Source organism: Pan paniscus, chromosome 3 (genome assembly GCF_029289425.2).
Source record: "Pan paniscus chromosome 3, NHGRI_mPanPan1-v2.0_pri, whole genome shotgun sequence".
Lineage (NCBI taxonomy): Eukaryota > Metazoa > Chordata > Mammalia > Primates > Hominidae > Pan > Pan paniscus.
The window spans coordinates 180,508,210-180,520,873 of NC_073252.2; the positions used below are offsets into that span (position 1 = coordinate 180,508,210).

Sequence of the window (12,664 nt, forward strand, 5' to 3'; positions counted from 1 at the left end):
AGTTCAAGACCAGCCTGGCCAACATGGTGAAACCCTGTCTCTACTAGAAATACAAAAATTAGCCGGGCGTGGTGGCACTCACCTATAATCCCAGCTACTCAGGAGGCTGAGGCAGGAGAATCGCTTGAACCTGGGAGGCAGAGGTTGCAGTGAGCCAAGATCACGCCACTGCACTCCAGCCTGGGTGAAAAGAGTGAGGCTCCATCCCAAAAAAAAGAAGAAGAATTAGAGAGGTGTCTTCCACAGGACAAAACTGAGAGGATATCCTTTCCTTTGATAAGCATCTGCCATCCAACCCTAAAAACTCAAACACTGAACCTTGCATTATTGTTATTTCTGCCAAAAACTGCATTAAAAACTGAGCAGCCCACTTTATAAGTATATACGTATATACACACACACTTATACACACACATACATATATATCTTAAAATGGTGCTCAGCCACCTGCTTTATTTTCCTTTTCCTTTTTCTTCATGAAAGAAAACATTTAGGAGTTTAAGAATGATTTGCAGGAGATTTTATCAGCAGATCACTTAAAATCATGGGAAAATTCTATTTTTGATAGAATTTTAAATATTTGATTTAGTAGAATCAAATAGTTTATTTCTATTTTTGATGTTTTGTTTAATTGCTTAATAATTTTTGCTTTAAATTATTAACCAAACCGTGTATTTCCAGGGACATCAATAAAAAAATGCATAGGCAAGTTTCTAAAGTGACTGCTGTACATTTCAAGCATTAACCTGAACACTATGAAGGCAATACTTTTATTAATACTTGATCTATTCCAATTACCTTCTGCAGTCTAGTTTTTAAAAATCATTAGTTCTGCCCAGGTTTCAAAGGAGAAAAGGAACTGGGGAAATAGTATGTTATTCAGATTACTCAAAAAATTGCACAAAAAATAAAAACAGATTAGTCAGATTTTCTCAGTTCATCGGCTGTGTCCCTGGAGTGTGTTGATAGTTGCAAGGTTGAATTAACTCTTTCAGGGTGTTCCATTTGGCAAGTCAATATTCCAGATGTGCTAACTTGTTCCATAATGGTTCGAGAGTAAATGCAGCTTCCACAAGTGTCCAGTTTCCTCTTTAAACTCGTTACGCAACTGTCTAGATTAGATGATTTGATGGCCTCATATCTGTGTGCATCATCAGCTTCCCTTACACGGTGATTATCAGATATTTACCCTAACACTAAGCTGTGTACACCAGCCGTTTAAAATGATTGATAATAAAGCAATAAGTTTACACATGGACGATCAGTGCAAGAGAACTTTTCATATTTTACAATCACAGAACTGAAGATTGACAATTGAGTGTTTTCTGGAGACTTTGCAGCATCTGTGGCTCATTCCTCTGACAATAAAATAAAAGCAATGCCAGCAGCTCTCACTCCTGGATCCCGTAACTCCTCAGCCTCCCAGGAAGGTGTTCAGCACAGAGAAAGTCCCTGGCCTATGTTTCAGGATCCTACAGTGGTGTCAGAATATCTTGAGGCTGCAAATGCAGAACCAGTGTGGACACTGCACTTCTCTTTGGAGCTCTCTCTGGGTTGGGGAAGGCAGTCTATGAAGGAGATAGGATGGTTGGGGATACTATCTACATGCTTCAAGTCACCCTAACTCCTCGCTTAGCTACACCGCCCTCCCCTACCCCATCATCACCACTACCACTTCTCGTAAACACACGTACTGACATACTTCAAAAAAGATTTCCTAGACTTCAAGTTCATCCCAAAGTTTGGTGAAGCCATGGTTCTTCAAGAGAGACCCCCACAACTTCTAGAAAATATTGATGTAAAGAAATACTCCTTTGTGGCGCTTTCTAAAAACTACTTTTTGTTCTCTTTAAGTGTATTTTAAGAGTGTAGGTCCGATATAACAAGATTGTCCCATGACTGGGCTTTTTAATAAAAAACAGTGTATAAAAAGCAAAGGCTGAAAAACTTATAGTGTGTTTTAAAGTAGTTAATTGATTAAGCATTTAAAGAATGTAAGTCAAGCATCAGCTAGAAGAAAGATGTCATTCTGTTTCAAACTCTAGAAAAGAAAAGATGGGGGCGGGTGCGGTGACGCACGCCTGTAATCCCAGCACTTTGGGAGGCCGAGGCGGGCGGATCACGAGGTCAGGAGATCGAGACCATCCTGGCTAACACGGTGAAACCCCATCTCTACTAAAAATACAAAAAATTAGCTGGGCGAGGTGGCGGGCACCTGTAGTCCCAGCTACTCGGGAGGCTGAGGCAGGAGAATGGCGTGAACCCAGGAGTTGGAGCTTGCAGTGAGCCCAGATCACACCAGCCTGGGCGACAGAGTGAGACTCCATCTCAAAAAAAAAAGAAACGATGGAACCAAGTTCTAATAAAGGCAAGCATAAGCCTTGCCAAAATTAGAAGAAAGTACTCATTTATAGAGGATGATGTTTTTAAGCTCGGTCAGTTAGCGTTATGGTAATAAAAGAAAGGTTACAGGAATCTTATATCTGGAGGAGCAGAATGTGAGTATCTAAATGCATCAGACTATTCCTAGAGAAGTCAAAAAATATTCAGGATGACTAAACCTCAAACCTTTAAACCCTCAAGGAAGGTCAGAATGGGTTTATGCAGTGGTTATTTATAATTTAGAGCTAGTGAGAAATGTTATGCCCAGGAATTTATCTTTATGTTCATATCGGTGTATCCATATCCAATGAAAGATTAGCTCATTCACCCCTTACTAATTTAATAAAGATTTCTAGTTTTTTAACTTAATTTTTAAAGTGTACCCATTCTCCTTAACACAACAATTAACCACAAGCATAGTTAATCCCATATGGGACTGGTCCAGGCAACACCAGCCTCTGAGGAAGCACAGTTTCCAAAAGCAGCTATGCCACCTAAAAGAAAATGAAAGTCTTTTCCATGCTACATTGCAAAGGCAAACAGATGGACAAATTATTAAATTATTTCAAACCTCTTAGGTTTTGATAAGGTGGGAAGTTTTCTGTGCTTTTTGATCATCAAGCATTTCCTATTTAGCCCCTAATTTCCTGGCATTCATTCATTCACTCATGTGCTCATTCATTCAGTAAGAATTTATTATGTGCCAGCTACTGGCCTTAGGTGCTGGAGGATGCAGAGCTAGATGACACATTCCCTGCTTTCAAGGAGCTCAGAGTCCACTGGGAGAGAAAGACAAGTAAACAGTGATAAGAATGGCAAGTGCTAAGATAGTTGTTCGACAGGCCGTGGAGGTCCAGAGGAGGATCATCTAAATCCGATTGAGAACTGGGGACAGGATGAGGCAAGAAAAACTTACCAAGGGAGGTAATTTTTAAGATCAGTGTTGCAAGTTGTGAATAAAGGCTACCCAGAAGAGAGAGAAAGAGACTGCTAGGCCAGAGGAAAGCATTTACCCAGGAGCAGAACGTGGCAGGCTTTGGAAAGAACACACAGCTCAGAATGACAGGAGCATCGAATGTGTGTGGGGAGGAGGGAGATGAAACCAGGGAGGGAGATGGTGCCTCTGCGCAAGTAGGGCTTGCACCGCTACGTGAAGATCTGGACTGCGTGGATCTTCCCTCCGTGGTAGGCGGGACTCTGTTCAAGGAGTTTAACAGGGACAGCAACATAGCCAATCTGGTGACAATGTGAGGATAGATTTAAGGTAGAAAAGTAGGTTAGGAAAGGAAAGGTAGGAGGCAGTAGAGGTCAGTCAGTCATTAGGAAATGAAATGTAACTTGCTGTCTGAATGTAAGAGGTAAGGGCAAAAGAGGATCAAGGATGAGTTTCTTTTTTCCCAACTTAGGTGACTAGTGGACACGGAGATACAGGGAAGAATTGTAGGTTGATCAACAAACGATGAGTTCAGATTCGTAAATTATGACTTTGAGAGTACCATGGCACAGTCTAGCATGTGATAAAAAAAAATGTCTGATTGGAACTTAGAGGACAATTCCAAAGATGTGGACACGAGAGCTATTGAGAGAGCCGGAGCTATAAGTGTGAATAAAATCATATTGAAAGGGAACATAGAAGATCTGGTTACAAGTGGAAAAAAAGAAGGTGCAAGTATGTGAGTTTACAGACTGGAGTTTCTTGTGGCTTCATAATAAAAGACAACAGCTGTGTTAATACTGAAGGATCCACTTTCTCCTACTGGATACTCTATCCCTAATTTTTTGAAATCTTCAAATCTGTGTCTTCCCTTGTATTTTGCATCACTTTCTGTATTTGATCTTCTTTCTTTGCTCCCTTTTGCTCCTTAACTGCCCAAATGTGGCCATTCCTCTGCCTCCCCTTACTTCTTGCACTTTGCTCAATGTTCATTTTCTCTCTTAAAGCTTGTGAGTAGGTAACATCTTAGTCTCCATATTCTCTCATCTTAGACTTTTTTTCCTTACCCTTCCTCCTTACTCACCTCCGTTTCCCAAGTCATTGACACTCATGAGATGAAACTAAAAACCTGGGTTCCGGTCGCGATTGTGCCGCTTACTCCTAACTGCATGACTGTGAGAGTCAGAGCCCCTGTCTGGATTTTCTTGTCCTCACCTGTAACATGAAAGGCTCCTTAGTAATTAAAAATCACTTCCTATTCACAAGAAAATATGTGATTTTACCATTTCCTTCCAACTTCTCATAGGCCGCTGTCAAGGTGTATTCCAAAAGAAATAACACTTAACAAAAGTTACCAAATTTCCTCTGCTAAAACAGTTATGCATATTGCATATTGCATTTCGGTCAAACTAGTATCTTATATGTTATGTTGGTGGTACAAATAGCAATTTATAGTAATAAATAGAATTTTCTCTTTCCAAATGCGCCACCTACTTTTTAAAAATCTTTCCCACTTACTAGAAGCCTCGCACAGCCCTCCTTGTCCTCGCTCAGTGCCAGGGTGCGGGTCTGTGTACGGCTGAACAGGCACCAGGATACAAGGAGAACAAAAGAGAAGGAGGAGTTTGCCCTCTGAGCACTTCCAGACCCATGGAATAAATCCAGGAGGATGAGGGCATGCACAGTTCTGTTTTACAGATTCTTTGGAGCAAAAATTTTCCTCGCCATCAGCTGTCTAGCAGGTCTCCATTTCAAGACCAGATAGCTAAACAAATAAGCTGTATCCTACCCATGTCAGCCTTCCTCACTCGATAAACAATTTAAAAAAGAAAAAAAAAAGACTGTCTTAAACATGATTCTTCTCTTAATGATGGCTAACCCAGAATCCTTCGAATCCCTAAGGGAACTAATTCTGGAATGCCCTGACTTGGATGGCTTTGTCTCAAGGCCTGTGAATTTCAGAGCTGGGCATTATCACTTTGTCAGTTCTCCCTGATGTGGTAATGACTATGAAAGGAAAGAGGCATTGGGTCACTATTTTTGAATTTGATCCTTGAAGAAAATGTCATTTCTGTGACCATCTATCACTATGCTCAGCGTTCAAAAGGGCTGGACCAGAGAGGAGTGGGGGAGGCTCTGCCCTTGTCTACATGCCTCTGAACTCATGTTAGCTGGGGGGTGTTTGAAAAAAAAAAAAGAATAGCAGCTTGACTGCAGACTGCTACCCTTTCTGGTTTTATGGAGCAAAGCACGGGTCAGAATTTGCCCCATCAGCAAGACCTCCTAATTAAATGCAGCAGCAACAAAGACATTCGCATTGGGGTTACCAACACCCACCCCATACAATTCTCACCCCTTTCTCATCAGGATCCCCTTAGCACCAAGACCAAACTCACGTAAAATAATACTTTCTTTTGTCTTTCTTCTTTTGCATTTTCCCTGCCATTTTTGATAATAGGTAGGTAGCAGGCAGGGGAGTATCAGGTGGTGCCATGATGTGGGCGTAGGCGACTGCTCTATTTCCCTTGGTGATAGAAGCGTTTTCTATCCAGAACCTGATTTTTGAGGATTTCTTACTACCTTGCTACAAATTATGATTTGTCTTTGAGATAATTGTTAAAATACATAAACCGTAGGTTCCTTCTCAGAAGACTTACATGTAAAATCTTTCGCTGTTGCTGTTGCAAATCACATTATTGCCATTAAGATTCCGCATCAGCCCGCCGTTCCGGGTTCGCTGTTTGTGCACAAGTCCCTCCTTAGGAAGGACGATCAGGGAGTGATTTATGCCTACATGTTTAGTCATGACAGGGTTAGTAATTGTGTTCCACTTCACCTCAACAGCAGATACGAGGCTGTTACAAATTAGCAATGTGGGAAAAGTCTTGTGGTAACCGGTGACAAGATGGAGGGGATTGTTTGTTTTTGCTGTTGTTGGCTGTTAAACTATGGAAGGAAATTTGAGCCTACGCAACTCTGTTAGATGGAAGAAAAGATTCTCCCTCTGTATAAAGCGTGTGTGTGTGTTTCTGGGTGGGTGTGTGTGTATATTATATACACACATATATACACTACGTATACTATGTATACACATCACACACATACACATCATAGTGAAAGTGCGAGAAAGATGGGTTAATTAAGTCCTTCATGTGAGTTCTTACTGGGATCCAAGTCTGAAAGCAAACCCATGTAACCCACGAAGCAGCTCTCAAAAGCAGGCTAGCTCTGGGATGGCCCTGAGGAAGACCCGAGGAAGGCCCACTCATGAGGAAACTTGAACATTTATCCCATCTGGAGGCCTTCAGAATGAACCCAAACCAACATCTGCTGCTGTCTTGCCTGCCCAGAACAGGCTTGGTTTTGACCGGAGAAAGCAGTCACATTTCAGTGACTCTCATTCCGGCTTCCCTAGGTGAAAATGACAGAGGTGTGGGGAGGGCATTGCCGCCAGTATATACGTAACGACATATGCTGGTCTCGTGTTTGAGTCGGGCCAGTTCAGGGTCAGGCTGAATTCTGGACTGACAATCCACAGAAGGGATAAAGAGCACGTCACTCCGCAAAAGAGCCCACCTCCAGAGTTAGAATGACTTCTCTGCCCTGGTGTATGCGCTTCTCTAAAGCTGTGCTCTCATTTACACATACTTTTCTCAAAAGCAGAAGATAATTTTAAAAACATAACCTTTGGTTAAAGAAGCCATTTTATGGGGAAGCACCAAAGACGATAAATACTCCTGTTGTCAAGTTGTAAAGAAAGTTTTCGAGAACTGCAAATTGTTTCCACTTGAATAAATTTGCAACATCAATAGGCTGTTGACATTGGGTTGGTAACAGTCTAAATCAGTTGATTTTACTCTCAGATGAGCATCTACTGAAGATGTTTAAGTAGAAAGGTATTATAATCATGGTGTTTCAGATTGATTTGGTATCAGTGAATATGGGAAGAGGCAGATAGACCCATTTTAAAAGTCTAGGGAAGCTCTGGGAATAGAAAGATAAATATCTGAGAGACATTACCAAGGAAAAGGAAAAAGTTAGGAGCTTCACGTCAGGTTGAATATAGCATTCTCAGCTGAGAATGACTGAGGCTGCGATTCTCTGAGGCATTTGTCGATAATCCCACTACTTAGGAAACTTTAAAAAGAGATTTAAAAATATTCCACAAAAGCTAAAACAGCAACTAGGCAAACATGCAATCCAAATTAAAGACCAACAAACAGATAAACATCAAATAAGGGCATCTCATCAGTGAAAGAGCGGTAGGTCACGGAGAGCCTGAGGAAGTTTGTCCTTTCCAGAGAGAGTCCTTTGTAAAGAGGGGTCAGGCAGGAGCAGGAAGGAATGTGCTGTGTTATGAATTTGAAACCATGAGGCTAAGGCCAGAGGAATGCAATGGGGGGCATGAAGTTGATGTTCTATTCAAATTCCCTGGAGCCTATTGCATTGTACATTCAAAAAGCTAGTAAAGGAAAACTACCTCTCAAATCTATAAGCTGGGCAGGGCTAGTTCACCACTAAGGCCAAGCAACGTTCGGTTGAGTCACACAGTTGCAAATAAGCAAGAGAATCTGAATCCGCCCAGAGGCATATCTAGTTGTTGGAAAGGTCTTTTTAAGACGTGGAGTCAGAGTATTTCAGAGGCTAGCTGGACATTCGTTGGTGCATTGGTTTTCTTCTTTTGTGGAGATAAAGAAGAGTTAGCCTGATGTTTATGGAAGTACCTGAGAGTCGTCTTTGAAGACATTTTCTTTCACTCCCTTAGTCAGAGTCCCCGGGTCATTTTTTTGATGTCTTTCCTTCGTCTTGTTTTCATTTCTGTTGACATAGGTGCTAATCTGTGAAAAAGTTTTTACTCGTCCACACTGAAATGAAAAAAAAAAATGATGTGGAGAATGTTTTCATAAAGCTTTATTCATTGCTTTTAAAGAGCAGTCCTAGGCCCGGCGTGGTGGCTCACGCCTGTAATCCCAGCACTTTGGGAGGCCGAGGCGGGTGGATCACGAGGTCAGGAGTTTGAGACCAGTCTGGCCAAGATGATGAAACCCCGTCTCTACTAAAAATACAAAAAAAAATTACAGGCACAGTGGCAGGCGCCTGTAATCCTAGCTACTCAGGAGGCTGAGGCAGGAGAATCGCTTGAACTTGGGAGGCGGAGGTTGCAGTGAGCCAAGATCGCACCACTGTACTCTAGCCTAGGCAACAGAGCAAGACTCTGTCTCAAAAAATAAATAAATACATAAATAAAGAACAGTCCTTTTGGCCGGGCGTGGTGGCTCACTCCTGTAATCTCAACACTTTAGGAGGCCGAGGCGGCGGGTGGATCACCTGAGGACAGGAGTTTGAGACCAGCCTGACCAATATGGTGAAATCCCGTATCTACTAAAAAATACAAAAATTACCTGGGCATGGTGGCGGGGGCCTCTAATCCTAGCTACTCAGGAGGCTGAGGGAGGAGGATTGCTTGAACCCAGGAGGCGGAGGTTGCAGTGAGCCGAGATCATGCCACTGCATTCCAGCCTGGGCGACAGAGTGAGACTTGTCTCGGAAAAAAAAAAAAAAACAGTTCTTTTGAAAGAACTCACCCTACAGGTGGGTCCCGCCTCTCTTTGATATGTTTAAATGGCCTTATGAAACGATGGGAGTAACGGGTAGTAGTTTTTAATTTAAAAACCCTGTGTTGATCCCTGATTTTTTTCATGGTTTGTAAAATTGGCAAGTCAGGGAGCCACTCTCACCCCCACCTTAGGTTCCTCATTAAAACCCCGCTTTCTTTAAACCTTCAGCACCTCATGTTCTCCAGTGAGGAGATCCACCCAAGGCTCCCTTCCAGTATGACTCTGTGCTGGCCACTGTGCCTCAGCCGGGCCCCTGCACCCCGACACCTTCCTCCGCAGCCCTCCCAGCCCCACCCGGGCCCCCGCCTGACTGCCTGATCCCACAGTCTAGTTCACCACTAAGGCCAAGCAACATTCAGTTGAGCCACACAGTTGCAAATAAGCAGAGAATCTGCCCAGAGGCATATCTAGTTCTATTCCAGGACCTGGCTTGGTCCCCACCTGGGTGCAGCTCTTCCCCAGCTATGTCAGCGTGAACACATCTCCCCTTCTGCTCACTCTGGTGAGTGGTAGCCTCACAGGACACTCATTTTTAATAGTTAAATTGTCACGTATGTGACCTCTGCTCACCCAGACTTCTCTGTTTTCACAATATCCTCACGCTTTGGCTTGCACGGAAAGGCTGTTCTGAAACTGTTGGGTGCCGGGTTAGATAGGAGCTCTGAGGACCCTGACACCGGAGCAGCCTTCCTTGTGCAAACACTTCAGCCCTGTTAGTGCCTGCACTTAGCTTCAGCTACTCCTTGGAAGGCACAAATTCAGAACTTCCAGGGCTAAACTGTTAAGCTGGGCCACTGAGATCCCAGCTTAACCCTCTGTCATTCTAACTGTACTACCTACAAAGGTTACTTGTATTTTTATTTCCCAAAGAACCAAAGGCTAATAGGTGAGAGTCTGAACTTTCAGCTTCCTGGGCTGTATCTGCCCATGCCTAGGATCCTGTGATATAGAATGCCTGCCCAGCAGGGAATGGAATGTGTGGTAAGCCAATGAAAGAGCAAAGTCAGAGGTTGCAGAAATGCTTTCTACAGGAGAAAGGTGAAGTTTCTGCTTCAGATTGAATGGGGCTAGAAAATATAAACCAGCAAAAGGGTCAAAAAAGGGCAGAGGAGAATGAATCAGCAAGCTGCTTGCAGGTGGTACAATCTATATAAAGCTAGAGTTCCCAGCTTTAAATCAGGCACTGTGATCTACAGGAGGGCTAATGGGCCTGGGGTCAGCTGCACAAAAGTCTCAGTTATGGTCCAGTCAAGAGATAGAGTGAGAGCCAGATCAAATCAGCTAACCACGTCGTATTTTCATTTTCCATCTCTGAAATGGGGGGGAAATAGTGCAATACAGAATTCTCCTATGTAGAGGCATTCAAAAGGGCATTAATTTTTTTTAACCCGATAGCAATTCTTCACATCATACCATGAGATGTGTAATGTGCTGCAAGACTCATGCCAAACTGAACGACAGAACTTTAGGCTGGTTTCGTCAATAATTCCGTAACTCTGCGCTGCTTGCTCTTAAATAAACCAGTGCGTGTTTGTTTCTTCAAGAGCAGTAATTTCTTCGAAAAAGCGATCACAGCAATAAACCGTGTTGGATTTCTTTCATGTATGCCTTCCTTTGCTAGGGGCGCTTGGGTTGGTGAGGAGGACATCTTCAGCTCTGCTTTTGTGAGTCTAAACGATGATTCCACTTCATGGGGCATTGGCTTCCTCTGTGGCTCCATCCCTGGCTTCTCCCTCCTGAGTGCCCGTTCCTGCCGCTGGCTGAGCAGCGTGGCAGGTTGTCAGATCATGTCAGTCAAACCCATGATCTGACCGATACTGTCCCCACCGAATTAATGGGATCAGCTCATCACCGGGCACGGAACAGACCGCCGTCCCTCGCCTTCCTCCTCTCTTTCTTCCCTCTCTCTACTGTAACATTGTCCTGGCGGAGTCTTCTCTGTCTTTATCACCTAGAATCTTCTCCTGATGAACAACCACATTTTTCAAAATGAATGTTTCACGAAAAACCCCCATCATCTCATAAACAAGTGAAATTGAAAAAACAAACAAAACACCTCTATCCTTTTATTCCCAAATATCACTTAAGTACCTTTTTTACTCCTCACGCCTGTGCGGCCCCGTGTTTTCACCTATGATTATGATCCCCTGTCACTGTTTTCCTGCCCTGGTAACCTGTCTTTCTCTAACAGCATTGTTTCTCTGTTAGTTCTGTGTCTGGGCTTATTTCAAGTAGGATGTTGATTCAGGTCTCCATCTCACTGGGAACCTTCGATTAGTGAAACAGTCTTAGAATCAATCTGAAATCCACCCTTTAGTATATCGTGGTCCCAAGGAAACTCCTAATTTCTCATCCAGATTTTTGCTTTTTTTTTCTTTCTTCAGACGACACCGTCATTTTTGAAATTTTCTCTGGTGCTGCCACAAATAGAAAAGTCACAAAAATTCAATTCTTCCGTCAAATGTTGTATCTATGATGCATATTTATGAGCACAGAACAGCTTTTAAAATGTATTTTAACACTCAAATTATAAGTTACTCTTGTATTTGTCTGCTAAAAAGAGTAAGTGTGTAATAAAAAAACAAATAATCATTAAATGTCAGGAAATATTGCATCTCATTTCAGTGAATCACCATGCAAGATATTCCCCAATTCTTTCAATATCACTGTAGACAAGATGGGTTATCATCACCACTGCCAGCATTCAAGCTCTAATTTACCATTATGAAGTATGTCAATCACTGAGAAATAAGAAAGTCTTTAAAAGGTTCTTATTTTATGAATTTGTTGAAGATGTCTGAAGATACTAAAAGGATTTTTTACATATGCAAATACATACGTGCACGTAAACATACTGTACTGTACTGCCACCGAGGGAGTAAGTCAGTAAATCTTTAAGAACTGATGTAACAGTGAATTAAATCTACTTTGTAGAAAATATGAAGGAATACTAAGGAATTTAATATCAGCAAACATATTCCCTTTGAAACCGCAAATTAGATGTGCAGGAGGATTTTGGTCACACTTCAGAGAATCATGTGCTGAGATGGAGAGCTGGTCTGTTTACTCGTGTTCTCACCGGTGAGGTTTTTCTATGTTAAACGGGTTTTTGATTACTTCAAAGCATGTTTGAAGTCTTCACTCTGCATTGCTCATCCACGAAGACAAATAGTCCTCCAAATTTGTGCAACTAATATTGCTACACATTATATTTATAAGTCAGAAGAAACTGCAGTTTCCTATTTAACACCAAGTTAATGCCTCTTGTATTTAGCTATGACAGTGAAGGTCGTCTGACAAATGTTACGTTTCCAACTGGAGTGGTCACAAACCTGCATGGGGACATGGACAAGGCTATCACAGTGGACATTGAGTCATCTAGCCGAGAGGAAGATGTCAGCATCACTTCAAATCTGTCCTCGATCGATTCTTTCTACACCATGGTTCAAGGTAAACACGAAAGCATCATTTTAAACTGATCATTTCAAAGTACCACCAGCACCCAGATAGAATGCGGCAACACCCAGTTTCCAAGATGAACCAGAAAAGGGAAGGTGAAAATATAAACCTCTAGAAATATTGGTGACATAATCTACAGTGTACATGTAATATTTATTTACTTATATAGACATATTTTAAAACCACATATAAAATAATCTGTCAACCTTGGAATAGTGTCTGTTTCCATTCCCATGTATTAAAACAACTTCATTCCAGCCCTTCACATGCA

General features: G+C 42.2%; 1 protein-coding gene across 16 annotated transcripts in view; it reads left to right on the forward strand.

Annotated features, from left to right (window-relative positions):
- TENM3 (teneurin transmembrane protein 3) overlaps window positions 1-12,664 on the forward strand; it is a 2,735,422-nt gene that overhangs the window by 2,694,102 nt on the left and 28,656 nt on the right. For all 16 annotated transcript variants that reach the window (XM_034959455.3, XM_063604002.1, XM_057302221.2 and 13 more), the window contains one exon: window positions 12,209-12,384. In XM_034959455.3, the coding sequence (XP_034815346.2) occupies window positions 12,209-12,384 (176 nt within the window). The remainder of the gene's footprint in view (window positions 1-12,208; window positions 12,385-12,664) is intronic.